Below are 14,240 nucleotides of genomic sequence, written 5' to 3' on the forward strand. Positions count from 1 at the left end.
TCTTACCATGTTACAGAGAAAGCTGATTTTAAAGCACACCTGTCAGCAGGATTGTGCACAGTAAACCACATACATTGTCAGGTGGGTACCATTACATTGATTAAAATGACACCTGTGGTTCTTTTATAATCTTTATTTTCATTTCTGACATAATGAGAAGCTTGTTCTTTGGGGCGGCCTTTGAGGAAGGGCTGTAACTGGTGTTCTGCTTATGTATTCCTATGTCTACCTTCTTACAGGTCACTGTGCCTTCAGTGACCTGCCTACAATTTTAAATGCTGCATGTGTAATTGTGTTCCAAACCTGAAATTTACATGCAGCAAAATGACCCTCGCGCATGCGCAGTAGCATCTATTGCTTGCCGATAGATGCTACTGTGCAAGCGCCGCCATTTTGCTGGAAGAAAAAGAAATTTGCCTGCAGCGATATGGCCCCCGTCGGTCGCGCTTGCACAGTAGCATCTATCGGCTACAGAGAGATGCTACAGTGCATGCGCGGGCAGCTGGGGCTATTTTGCTGCACGTAAATTTCAGGTTTGGAACACAATTACACATGCAGCATTTAAAATAGGAGGCAGGTCACTGAAGGCACAGTGACCTGTTAGAAGGCAGACATAGGAATACATAAGCAGAGCACCATATTCCGCACATGGTCAGACACAACCAATTTTTAAAATTAACTTTTGTTCGTGGGAAACCCCCTTTAAGCTTCTTTGGGGGCATTTCCTTTTTTTTTCTTTGCAGAACGCTGCCTGTTTATGATTGGTCAACTTTATTCAGGGGAAAAAGTAATCATCCCAGTGAAAAATGTCTGCTAACACCCCTTTGGTAATAGTGGAAATTAGCATATAAACTTGGCAAGCTAATATCTCTGCAACAAAGATGAGGAACTGAAAAAAAGACATTTTACTATTTTGCATCCAGAGTCCCATCATGTGGTCAGTTTTAAATACTCAAACTGGTGAAAGATCCTCTTTAAATTGCCCACCTTTTTCTTGTTAAGGAAATGAAAAATTGAAAAAAAATTTTTTGGACATTTTCATTTCTGAAAAAGTCTGAGCTATAAATACCTTAAAAAATGTAGACTGTACGTTAAACACCACACTTTCCTAAAAATACAATGAAAAGCAATCAAAATGTTATATTTACCTAAAATTGGTATCAATAAATTGGTATTGATAAAATGTTTTTAAAGCAAACTGCAGACGGTGGGGGTAAGGGTTTTCCAAAACTAAACCCCTTTAAAGTCTAAATGTTTTGTGGATTTTGTTTTAGACTGTGCTGTTTCTTCAGAGCACGTTACAATAAGATTAATCAATGCAATAACCTATCCTCCGAGCTTTACATAAAACCATAATGGTATTTTATTGAGGTATTTAGAGAATGTGATTTGGCATTTCTAAGTGTGTGAGCTGCTGACGTAAATACCACCATAAGAGAAATGAGCAGATCTGATGATCACAAGCTTGTAGACTACTCCAGGCATAAAGGCAAATATATGGGGCTGGTGGCGTCATCATAGGGAGGGTTTGTTTGTGACTTTTCTTGCATGTAGGGTTATGCTAAGATTCTGACAACTCTGCTCATGCATTTCTAGAAGACGTCGTAGATGGAGATCTATAGAACAACGCAGTCTTTTGTTCCTTCCAGAGTCCTAGCAGGCCCTCAGGGTCCAGTCTTGCACATCCACACAATGAAATAATGTCCTGTTAGTGCCGCTCTGGAGTTCTTGCTCTTCACAACTTCTACTTTCTCAACTATGTGATGAGTTTCATCCTAGTCTGTAGTTGATGCACTTTATTTTCAGCAAGGATTCATTTTCCTGCTCCTTTTCATCCCGTATTCTGCTCAGACACTTTCCTTTTGCAGATGAAGGCTGGTTTGCTTGGCTGAATATCTTCTCCAGCAGAGGGAGGCAGCGCTTAGTAAAATCATTAGAGACCTAGGAGAGCAGAGCCGAGGTCTGCACTATGTACAGGGAATGTATTGGGAAGAGAGCTGTGCCAATTTAGCTGTACAAAGACCAGAACTAGTACAATATGCAGGACACGCTATGAGTATTGTTAAATTGGGGGGGTAAAGCTTTTTCCACCAGTCCCTGACCCATATTTTGGTCTTAAAGGGATTTTCCACTATATGAAATCTAGATATACTATTAACGCATGACACTTTTGGTGGATTCACAGCTCCTTTGATAAGTTTGCCTGCACAACAATAGTCCTGGCCAGCCACTTTACAGGAAATTATATTTCATTCCCATTCTCTTGAATCAAGCCATGTGGACGGCGGAGACCATATATATATATTTTTTCAATTCTATATTGATCAATTTTTTTTAGATAAAACAACACAAAGGAAAAACAGGTGGAGGCCTTTCCACTCCAGACCTCTCCAATAAATAAGAGAGTACAATCCTAACAGTTGGACCACATATTATACATGGGAAAAATTAAGAAAAGCTACACCTCCCCATCCTTCACCCCGCTGCAAAAAAATGAGACCTGCAAAATATATATATGTCAATATTAACTGTTAAGGGAATGTTTATTTGGGTAAGTAATAAAAAAGTAAAAGAAGTTGTATGAATGGATTTCCAAGAAAGAGGATTTAAGAAAATCGATGGTGGATTTAAAAGGCCCATGGTTGACATATTCTGTGTAATAGAAGGAAGTTTAATTGACCTGTATAAACAGTTAATTTACTTGTTTCTTCTTCTCATCCAGGCAGGAGAGATGCTGAATTAATAGATTTTCTTATTTTCATCCAGGGGAAGATGTTGGTTATGTGGCCAGTGAGATCACAATGAGTGATGAAGAGCGAATTCAGCTTATGATGATGGTGAAGGAAAAAATGATCACCATTGAGGAAGCGCTTGCAAGGGTAGGATTTCAAGTCCTCATCTATTCACAGTGTTCTCAACAGTTATGTGCACAATACCCTTAGATTCTCTTCTATTAGTTTTATACAGCAATTAATCAGAACACCATGGGTAATATGGTAGGAAATGTTATAAAATCTTACAACAATGTGAACTGCAGGTTAAGGAAAAATGGTTGAACTCTTAAGAGTTCCATACACATTAGATAAAAACCAGGTAAACCCACTCATTTTGGCATATCCAACTAAAGTTGTATGCGGGAAGGGGCTTATCTCGACTCTCCCTCAAATGCTGATATAATGAGGGAAAGAATTGCCAAGTTTTGTTGGATTTGAATAGGTCCAAACCCTTGGTTGTCACAGCAGATAAGCCACCTCTCAAGGTGTCAGGCAGCTTGACTGACAGTGCATGTATATAGGGGTATTTTGAAGTCATAGCAGTCTGCTGCACAACTAGCAATCTATAGTGTGTGGCCAACTTTCTTATTTGCAAGTAGTACATACAGATGCTAACAATACAGAAGTGGCCAAATACATTTTAATAGGTATTAGCTCGAACAAGCATACATATGTTCGTTCTCCACAGGGTAAGGGTGAGTATGTGGCTGCCAGACAGTTCTGGTGGAGGCACGTCTTCCCTGAGATCAAAATGATTAGGCATGGAAATTCAACATGTCTGATCCTTTGTTCCCTATGTCGTCTGTTAAGGAATAGTTAGCAATACGCCATACAAATAGTCATGATATTTTCCTAAAATGCCTCTGCTGACTTTGCACTAAGGTGTATGACAACTAGGGATGAGCGAACCCGTGCAAGTTCAGGTTCTGGTACATGACCCGAACTTTAGTCCAACATTTGGTTCGGGTACCAGAACTGTACCCAAACTTGAACCAGAACCCAAACCCCATTGAAAACAATGGAGACCCGAACTTTGGATCTGGAAAATTCTCTCTCTCACTTCCCCCGGACTGCCCCGGAACTCTGAACATTCTGGGAGAAGTCCGTGTTCAGCGTTTAGCACCGGACACTATCTGTCCAGTACGCACCCCGAATCTCTAATGACAACCTCTACAATTTATATCGTAGAGGATCCCCCCCATGCTTAGATTTATGACACGACGGATCACATCGTTTTTTAATAGGTTCTGTTGAATTCTGTCACATTGCCTGGTGTTCTGTGTCCATTAGAATCTATGATAATATTCAATTCTAATCTAAGCAGAGCTTTATAATGCCCAACGAGGTTTTATAACTGGATCATTATAACCAGAACATAATCGGGTGCATGTATGTAAACGAATGCAGGGAAGAACTGGAGCTGTGACATATGAGTTTCATACATTATGCCCAAATGTAATATACTTGGGTTCATTAGTGCACAATTATCATGATTATATTGCTAGGGTTATCATTTACAGAAACAAAGACGTTTGCACATATAATACCTAACCTACCTGTATAGATAGTAGAAGTATGTAGAAGTATATATGTATCCACATGTCTCCAGAAAACTGCAGATGCCTCATCACAGCCTGGTTCCTATCAGGAGATCATTATCACAAAACATTCAACTCCATTGTTTGTTTTTAGGAACTGTGCTCTAAACCCACAAATATCCTGCCCCCCAAATGGGTTAAGCTGTTTATGTGATTTGGCCCAAGAATTTGGGTATATGACCAGTGCATTTTACAATTTCATTCATTTCACGTTGTTATTTTATAGAACAACACATTCTCTTAAAGAAATCAGGTGAAAACCAGAGATTCTTCAAGTGCAATTTTAAGCAAGTGACACCACTCAATTTATTAGAAAGAAAATAACCGATCACTTGCCCCATTCCTGAAATTACTGGTCTATTCAATAGTCAATCACCACTTGACACAATTCCTCAATTTAAACCAGATGACCCTAGTAACTAAACTACAACTCCCAGCATGCCCTGATATCTAGGATACAAGTTGTGGTTTAGAAACATCTAGGGAGCCTCAGAGAACCCCTGTAATAGACTGCGCTGACATCTAATTCCAGACTTCCCCCATATTGCTTTTGGGTAGAAGCTTACCCCAGAGGAGCGGTAGGCAGGAGTACGATGGTGGCATTAATCCACTATATCTATAAGAATAAGGATCGCAGGGCTTAGTATATCTATTCACAATGATAATATATGTAATGGGAAGCTATCATTAGGAAAAAAAAACTATTGGGTAAGTCAGGATTTTATGTAACATATATTTTTTTTTTAAAAATGTGACATTATGGTTTTCTTTTTCTTTCTATATAATGATCTATTTATTAAAAAAGCAAAATTAGTAATCTTGCAGTTTTCACACTGGGCACTGGGAGAATATTAGACTCTAACTTCCCGTTGTTTCAGGAAACATCACATGGACATTAGCAGCAATGAAAACACCCCAACCCTATGGTTTGTAGTGAAGCATCTAATGAGCCTGTGGGAAGGTCATTGTGAAGGGAGGAGGAGCAGGGCCGGCTGTGACATCACTTATTGTGATTGGTGGATCCTGTGTTAGCAGCTGTGTGTAGACATATTATCAATCAATTTAAATCCTGCCTCTGCTGATAGGGAGCTTTGTGGTAAACTCTTGCTGAAAAGACATTAGTCTAAGGCTAAGTGCCCATGATGCAGAAATGCTGCTGATTTTTTCTGCATCTCCCTGGCAGGAAAACGCATGCGGATTTTACATGCGTTTTTCCTGCCAGGTAGAAGCGTTTGTGAAGCGTTTTTGCATGCATTTCTGCATGCGGATTGACAAGCGCTTTCCAGGCGATTTTAGCTTCACATCAAAGTGCTTGACCACTTGGTCGCACTATATAAATCCATGCAACCGGCATGGATTTATATATTGTGACCAAGTTAATAGTTAAAAAAAAAGAATAAGAATGGTAAAAAATAAACATTATACTCACCTTCTGATGGCCCGCGGTCTTCTCTCTGGTGCGTCCTGGGTCCCTGGTGGCTCGTGGTGGTGTAAAAGGTAGGTGTCGTGTGACCTACCACATGACTAAATCACATCATGGAAGGCCCTTTTACACCATCGCGAGCCACCGGGGACCCAGGACGCACCAGACAGAAGACCGCGGGCCATCAGAAGGTGAGTATAATGTTTATTTTTTATTTTAAATTCTTTTTTTTAACAGGTTCTATGGTACCCAGGTCTGGATGAGAGTCTCCTCTTCTCCAAACCCGTGTACCGTCCGCACATTGAATCGCTTAATATCCGCATGTGCACACGTAGTCATGCAGATATTATGCGATTCAATGCAAGTCAATAGCGGCAATTACGCCGCGTTTCCGCAAAAATAATGGACATGCTGCGGATTATCATTGGGGACCATGGGGCACGTATTATCAAACGTTTTTTAAGCGTTTTCACTGCGGAAATTCCGCTGCAAAAACGCTTGAAAAACGCATAGTGGGCACGCAGCCTAAGGCTATGTTCACATGTCCAGTAGGGATCTGTTAGAATGGATCCAGGAGCAATCCATTGGCAAAATTATTTTACCGATACAACTTTTGTTCGTTTTTAAACAATTGATTTCAGCTGATCTGTTTTTATAACATTGAAGTCTATGGAAAACGGATCCGTTAAATAGCCATTAGTTATCTTACGTTTCAAACGGATTCAAAAGCAAAAAACAGATCCTTTTCAAATAAAAAAAAAACGGATGGCTAATCCCTTGTCCATAGACTTCAGTGTTAAAAAAATGGATCCAGCTGGAATCAGATTTTAAAAACGGACAAAAAAGTTGCATCTGCACAACTTTTTTGCCAATGGATTTCTGCTGGATCTGTTCAAATGGATGATTTCTGGACATGTTAACAGAGCCTAAAAAAGCCAGTGACCTGTGTGAAAATACCTAGACTACTAATGTTTCTTTTCTTTAAAAGATTTTATATGAAAAAAAATTGCCAAAGTTTTAAAAAATATATCTGTAACTCAAAAACCTGAATAGAACAATAGGTTATTTTCTGAAGATGGGTTCCTATCAGTTGATTCATGCTGCCCAAACCACGAGCAGCATGAATCAAAACCTGACTCCACAATCGTAGCCAGGTATGACTTTCTCTGAATCACTCCACCGTTTCAGAGAAAGAATAGTTTAGAGGTCCAGCCGGGAACAATAGGCAGAAACAAGACTAGTCTGACCGTCCTCTCCCCTCATCGTTCTGGTTGATTGATAGGTCTCGCCATACATACAAACGTGAGAAAGATCCTGTCAGTCTGCTGAAGGAGTGCTGTGAGAAACTGTCCGTGGGAGCCAGCCGGTGGATCTATAGACTATATTATGTTCTTTGAAACGCTGTAGTGTTTCTTAGAGAATCATACCTGGATTCAGTCATGCAGTCATGATGCCCATGGTTTGGATATCATGAATCGACTGAACAGTTCCCTTTAAATCAGCTGTCCAATCAGAGAGTCACTTGAGTTATTTGTGACTGGATTAGTCTTCATCTTTCATACTCAATAATGCTGTACAATTTTTACTTTATATTTATTGCTTTTTTTCTTCATTTGATCATTCCTCACACAATAATTCTGACACACAGTGTGACAAAATAGTGACTAATTGGGTAAAGACGTTACAATGGTTGAACTCAAGTATCCAAACGTTGTTTTTACATATATATGTATTTCTTTTCATTTCTGCATTTAATCAGCGACTTGAGTGATCCTGCATGTAAAGGCTGTGCTCCACATAACATGATATATTCTCTTTATTCAGTTATTTGGGTACTTGCCAGCAAGTCCTGCTTTCTGCTTCTTAACCTCACTTAACTGCATCTTAACCTCTCTTCTTGGTTTAGCGATGGCAGTTTCAGAGATGGAAGAGGTTGAAAGAATTCCTCCAAACTGTTGCTGGAAATGTCATGCTGCTATTACATTGTACTATGTCATTATCTTCCTCTTTTCAGCTGAAGGAGTATGAGTCGCAGAATAAGACACAAGGGTCCCAGGATTCAGCAGATTGGGCTGATGGGCCATATCCACCCTGTGACGAGTCTTCCAATTGTAATGTGAGTGTATCGGTTGTATGCATGCATTGCATAGATGACAGTTGTCTGGTATGATAGGAATAATCACTACTGTTAAATGTCATGTCACAAATTGAGAACAATTTTCTTAGTCGTTTATTAACATTTTCATAGAAATAGGATGGACTAGATTTGATTCCAGCCTTAGGTTCTCCTATCTAAAATAATTGGTGAAAAAAATAAAGCAATTTCTCTACCCCTAGGATAATTCATAAATGTATGAATGTATTTAGGGTTGAGTTCCTTCCTCCAGGACCCCCAACTATTAGGAAAATATAAAGCTGGACATGCACATGCTATAGCTGTTGGACCATTGCCCAGTTCGCCTGTCAGCTATCTCTCCCTACTCCCATGTAACGTGTGTATGAATTTAAACCACCCAATAATAAAACAGATGATGGTGGGGGGGAGTTAGTGGCCCCATGCACATCAGATGGTTGGACAGTCATGTCAAAATTGGTAGATTTCTCTAAATTGTATCTAATGCGGATGGGGCCTGGCGTACATGCTTAATGTGTCCAAAGACCCAAATGCAGACAATGTCTTTTTGACAGTGGCTTTGTCCTGTAGTTTAGAAAAGTTTAGTCTGGTCATCTTTCCTATCCATAAAAAGTAAACAAAATATCTGTATCTCAATGTATAGGAATAGGGGGTCAATCGCTTGTCTGTGTCTGTTGGCTTCTGACATCCTCGCCAGGGAGAAGAGTTGTGGTGTATTACAGAGCACTCTGGAACCCCCAAATATTAGCAGATTGAGGGTCTCCTGACCATAGTGTAGCACTCCAGAAAGTAGTTGATGACATGGAGAGGTAGTCATAAATGAATGAGGCTATCTTCAATCTAGTTTCCGCAATTCACATTAAGTACAGTAGAGCGAGCAGCATGCATGGCCCCTTCCTTCTAGAATGCAAGGCGAGAAGGTGACTCCTCAGTTTCATGATAGATGGGAGCTCTGGAACTGGAACTGGCATATATGTAACATTTATGCCATATAATTACATATTTTATAAATGGCCCAGATCATAATACCACTTTAGTTTTTTCTTTTGCCACTGGACCAGAAAAGGTTGTGTACCCTTGGTCTATAAGAAAACAATTATTCACAACAAACAGAAAGCTAGCTAGTTCATCACTGGAAGAGGTAGCACATTCTGTAGGTGATCCTTGTGTGTATGGATTATTTTCTACATGTTCTTCCGAGGTATAATATCAACCATTGTAGCGTTTAAATCCCTCTGACACTGATGACTTTGCAATAGTCGATATGATGGAAACTAAGGAAATGGTTCTCGGTCAGCCCTGTAGTTTTTGTTGCTACCATTGATAGCAGTTTTCGATTTGGTTAATCTTTTTGGGAATGCAGATGTAAAGGTGGAGCTTCATTCTCGGTTAAAGCGGACTATGTGGGAAAACTCCTGGTTTCTATTAGAACATTCTTTTCATTCAGCTGCAATTCTTGTGAAGGACTGTTGTAATAATTTATCCATGAAGTGCACACATGCTGCATGGCTTTTGAGATGCACAGCACTTTTTAGCATATTTCTGAAATGTATCCATGCTTTGTATTTATTTAACCCAATGTAATAGTCTAACCCATCTCTAACAACAGCCCTATCATTTACTATTCTTTGCTTTCTTTTACAATACTCCCTGAAAACCTCTAAAAATGTCTTTTAATTCTATTTGATTGTAACTTAGTGTTTATCACCCCTGTCCACCTGATATGAATTTTGGTAAAAATATTGATATATAGAAGAATCCCTTACTCGCTTACCATCATATGTACCATAATCGATCAGCCTGTGGCCTCCTTAATTTCTCCACTTTTGTACATAGGGAAATGCCTAGGGCAGTATGTTGGCTCAGTGGTTATTACTGTTGCTTTGCAGCGCTGGGGTCCTGGGTTCAAATCCCAAGAAGGAAAACATTTGACATCTGGAAGGAGCTTGTATTTTCACCTGGAGTTGGCATGGGTTTTCTCCCACACTGCAAAAAACATATTGATAGGGAATTTAGATTGTGAGCCCCAATGGGGAAAGTGATGATGATGTCTATAAAGAGCTGTGGGATTAATGGCGTTATATAAGTAGGTACAATAAATAGATAAAAATAAATGCCTTTAAAGGGTTTTCCAGCTAGAAAAAAACATAAATGAGCATAAAAGTGTACTGTATTTGTTACCAATGCGGCTCAGTTATACCAGGTGCTCTGATCCACTGGTAGCCCTCCAGCCTCGGGTCACGTCAGCTTCACATCCATTCTCGCCCTCAATATGGAATTGTAGAAATGTGGAGTGATGGTTCTTTAGGGCAAATAGCAACAATTTGGTTTGCTAGTGTCTTTTCTATATCTTTGATAGCTCTACTCTGTCTCTCTCTTTTTTATTTTTTTTACAATCTAGCGAAAGGGAAAGCTTCAATGACAATCAGCTACGAAGCAATAGTTGCTTGTATCGTTTACATTACCTGGAAAGAATAGTGAATTTTTATCGCTAAAGCTCCTATTTGTCCTTTGTAGTTTTATACTTAATGTTCTTTGAGTGTCCATATCAGCCCATTGTTTTAATATTTTAATAAAAGTTAAGTTTGAGTGATTATTTTTGTACTCCAATTTTATGATTCAGTGAAAGAAATTAGGGAATCCTTAACTTCCTCCACAGCTGAAGGTAATACTTGGGATTACAATAAAAATATTGCTCAAACAAATATTTTCTGCAACAAAAATGTTCCGGAAAGTTCCGGAAAGTGGAATTGGGATGAAAGAGTAATTTGGAGTATATGACACAACAGTGTGATGGGACAGTGATCTCAACATTTCCGTAATGTCAGCTTCTGCGTAATTAGTCCTTTTTTTGCCAGTGGTTATAGCGTCCCATTCAAGTGGAGGATCTTTGGTGAAGGAAGACATATTGACATATGCCACGTGTCAATATTTTATGTTGGCTCCTGATATTATTTTTAAGAATATCTTCAAATTTTAGTTTTGTCCCAAAATCTTTGGCTGTTCACAGGACCCATGAACAAGGGGAGACTGGGACTTTTTGCCGAATACGTAAACACGAACAGATGAAATCAGCAATCAATGCTGGCGGCTCGGTGCCTTTGGCTTAGAAAAGCTAAAGTGATTTCATTGGTAATTCCATTTTGTAATAAGTCTATAATACAGGCGCTGTAGTATGTGCAGATGTTTCACTTACTGCTTTACTCTGAACAGCTGATGTCACTGGAAGTTTTCACGGGAAATATTTCCTGTTGAAGTGGATTACATTAAAAACACTCTCGGGGACAGAAAACATATGCTCCTCTACATGTTCTCATACCAGGTTTCTGCTCTAGAAAGGGAATTTCCATGGGAACCGTGAGAGAACTGAGTGGAGAAGGGTTAGTATGTGTGTACTGATCCATGTACCATGTATTGAATGAAGGGTCCCATGCACAGACTCTCTACAGCGGTGAATGGAGTTCTTATAGTTCTATGCTAGAGATCCTTAGTTATCATTTTCTTCCCTGGAGGCAATGCTTCAAACTGCCAAATTTTTACTGGGCTTGTAGGCACTTCTGTTAATCATTAAAGCGATTGTCCAGGCATAAAGTATTGATGACCTATCTTTAGGGCTCATGCACAGGGCCGTATTTTCAGTCCAAGTGCAATCCGACAAAACATCAGATGGCACTCAGACCCATGTTAGTCTATGGGGCCGTGCACATGTCAAATTTTTTTCCTTGAACCGAGCCGGTCCGAGGAAAAAAATCACTGCATGTCTGAGTTTGATCCGATATTTAGATCACACTTAGCTATGCAAGTCAATGAGTCTGTGGAAACCATTGAACTCCACTTGAATAACATCTGAGTACGGTCCGATTTCCACGGACTGACATAATGGAGAAGACGAAGAAATTTTTTCTCCATTTTCTCCTCATCCAAGAGAATGGGATCACACTAAAACATAAATCTCTGATCAGAGTCTGATTAGCATAATTGGCCCGATTCTCTCAGATGAGAGAATACATGGTCGTCTTCACCTACCCTTAGGATAGGCCATCAATGTCTGTTTGACACCCCTGCTGATCAGCTGTTATTACCTCCAATGGGGGCCAGATTTATACAGTGAACAGTGCTGAACAGCACAGCTCCATTCAAGCTTGTAGTGACCGCTGCCAGGACTGCACAGCAACACCTAATTGTCTGAAGAGGAGCTCATCTACAGTACCATTGTGTCAGACCCCCACAAATCTGATATTGATGACCTATCCTAAGGTCAGATTATTAATATTTTTTGCCAAGACAACTACCTAGACTTCTTGCTGTAGAGTGTCTTATAGCTCTGTAGTTATACAGAGCAATAGAAGCCTAAATATGGCTGCCATACATTTTTATGGGTACTTATTGAACCCAAACATCTTTACATTTTGTGTGAATCCAACAGAAAAAAAGATGTGACTGCATCAATGCTTCTGAAAGATATCATCCCAATAATACAGTAAAGCATAGTAAGGAGTAGGGCTGTGGAGTCGGTAAGCCAAACCTCCGATTTTGACACCGGCTCCTCAATTTCCCTGACTCCCAACTCCACAGCACGACTTCACTACTGAGCATGTACATAAAGTGCAGCACAGATTCATCTCAACTACAAGCAGAGATCCTTAGATCAGGAATAGACACTTATAGGACATTTCATAATTTTCCCAAATTCTTATGAAAACATTTACAGCACATCCTGCATTGTACTAATGAACCCAATTTATTATATATTTTAGGAGTCGGTCCATTTTATACTGACTCCAACTCCATTAAAATGGCTCCTATAGTGGCACATGAATTGCCTAAAACTCCATAGGTCAAAGTCACATTGACTCCATATCTTCTCTGTTATGGCCTAATGTCACTTTCACACAGCAGTATTTGGTCAGAATATGGCAACAGTATTTGTAAGACAAAGCCAAGAGTGGGATCTAATCACAAAAGAGGTACAAATCTTTCCATTATAATTGTTCTTGTAGGTTCTGCTTTTGGCTTACAAATACTGATCCAAAACAATGAGCAAATACTGACAAGTGAAAGTGGCTGGGTACAAATTAAAGAGGTTGTGAGGACAAAATAAATGTTTGCCCATTATAAAAATAACAAATTAATTAATAGTCACATATCAGCACCCCCCTGGATCCAGCAAAGGCTACTCCATGTTCTACAATGGCATAAAAATATCACATTTTAACCAGTTGCCCGACCACTGCAGCCTGTGATTGACTGCAGTGGTCAGGTGACTTAATCAAGGAGTCATCACATGTTTTTCAATTCTGAATTTAATCCATGTATTATTATTTCCACATGACACTCATTTTTTCCGCTAGGAGACACATGATAATTAGACCAAGATTCTTATGTCCCGCGATTTGCATTGTAAATAGTTCCACTTATCAATCCAATGAGTTTTTATGTGTATTATATTAATATGTAGCAGTAGTTTGTCACATGTCACATTTGTATATTTATAGTGGTTGATCTAGTTGATTGTCCTGTTCACATTGCACTTGCCACGGTGTTCGTCGTAAACATTATTCCGAGGTGCAGTTGGTTCGCTGATCCCGATGTGATAGCATTGTACTTTAGGGTCTGTAGCCTGTGAGTCAGAAACCCCTTCTTTCCTGAATTGTAAATCAGATCCATGGTTTATCCTTCCCTTTATCATCTGTTTGATGAGACATGATAACAGTCATGGCGTGTATTCTGAGAGTACCACGTGATTGATACTTCTTTATGTCACTGAATACTTGCTGTCACTTCAGACTTTGAATGTCTTGAGCAAATACTACAATGCCATTTCTATCACTTGTAGTATATTGCCTCCCTTTCAAAGAGTAATTTCATGGACTAACTTCATAAATTAGATATTTCATTTCCAGCTGTCTTACCCAAGAGAGTAGAGACTATAAGAGACTCTTAGCAAACACTATATGACATGTTAATTGCTCATAGTCTCTATGGGGACTCCATTATCAATACACCCAGTGTCATCAGACTTGTCACTTCATTTTCCCCCTGGGTCAGATGTATTTTTGCTAACAGGAAATATACTATTAAGCTGATGGGATGTGCCACAATTATAGAATATGCCATCAGGCAGAATTTACTATCCTTTCTTTTCGTGGGGCTTTCCTTTGTTTTGGAGCATTCAGAGGGTCAAAGCCCATTTTTGTCATGTCGAAGCTGTAGTCCTCTTTTTTTTCTATTCTCTAAAATTCCATAGACGGCAATTAAGGCTTTGGAGGCCAGCAAGAGGTTAGCTAGCCTTCGTCAGTGAAAACAGGGAT

At 39.5% G+C, this 14,240-nt stretch overlaps 1 protein-coding gene across 8 annotated transcripts in view; it reads left to right on the plus strand.

The window, feature by feature from the left end:
• SASH1 (SAM and SH3 domain containing 1) overlaps positions 1-14,240 on the plus strand; it is a 1,215,158-nt gene that overhangs the window by 1,122,509 nt on the left and 78,409 nt on the right. For 6 of the 8 annotated variants that reach the window (XM_073671384.1, XM_073671388.1, XM_073671390.1 and 3 more), the window contains exons 7-8: positions 2,767-2,879; positions 7,810-7,911. In XM_073671384.1, coding sequence (XP_073527485.1) covers positions 2,767-2,879; positions 7,810-7,911 — 215 coding nt within the window. The remainder of the gene's footprint in view (positions 1-2,766; positions 2,880-7,809; positions 7,912-14,240) is intronic. The other 2 variants (XM_073671385.1, XM_073671391.1) reach the window with 1 other exon arrangement.

The sequence above is a fragment of the Phyllobates terribilis genome, unplaced genomic scaffold (assembly GCF_046119375.1).
Source record: "Phyllobates terribilis strain yellow unplaced genomic scaffold, ASM4611937v1 Scaffold_3__8_contigs__length_932513732, whole genome shotgun sequence".
In the NCBI taxonomy this organism is placed as follows: Eukaryota; Metazoa; Chordata; class Amphibia; order Anura; family Dendrobatidae; genus Phyllobates; species Phyllobates terribilis.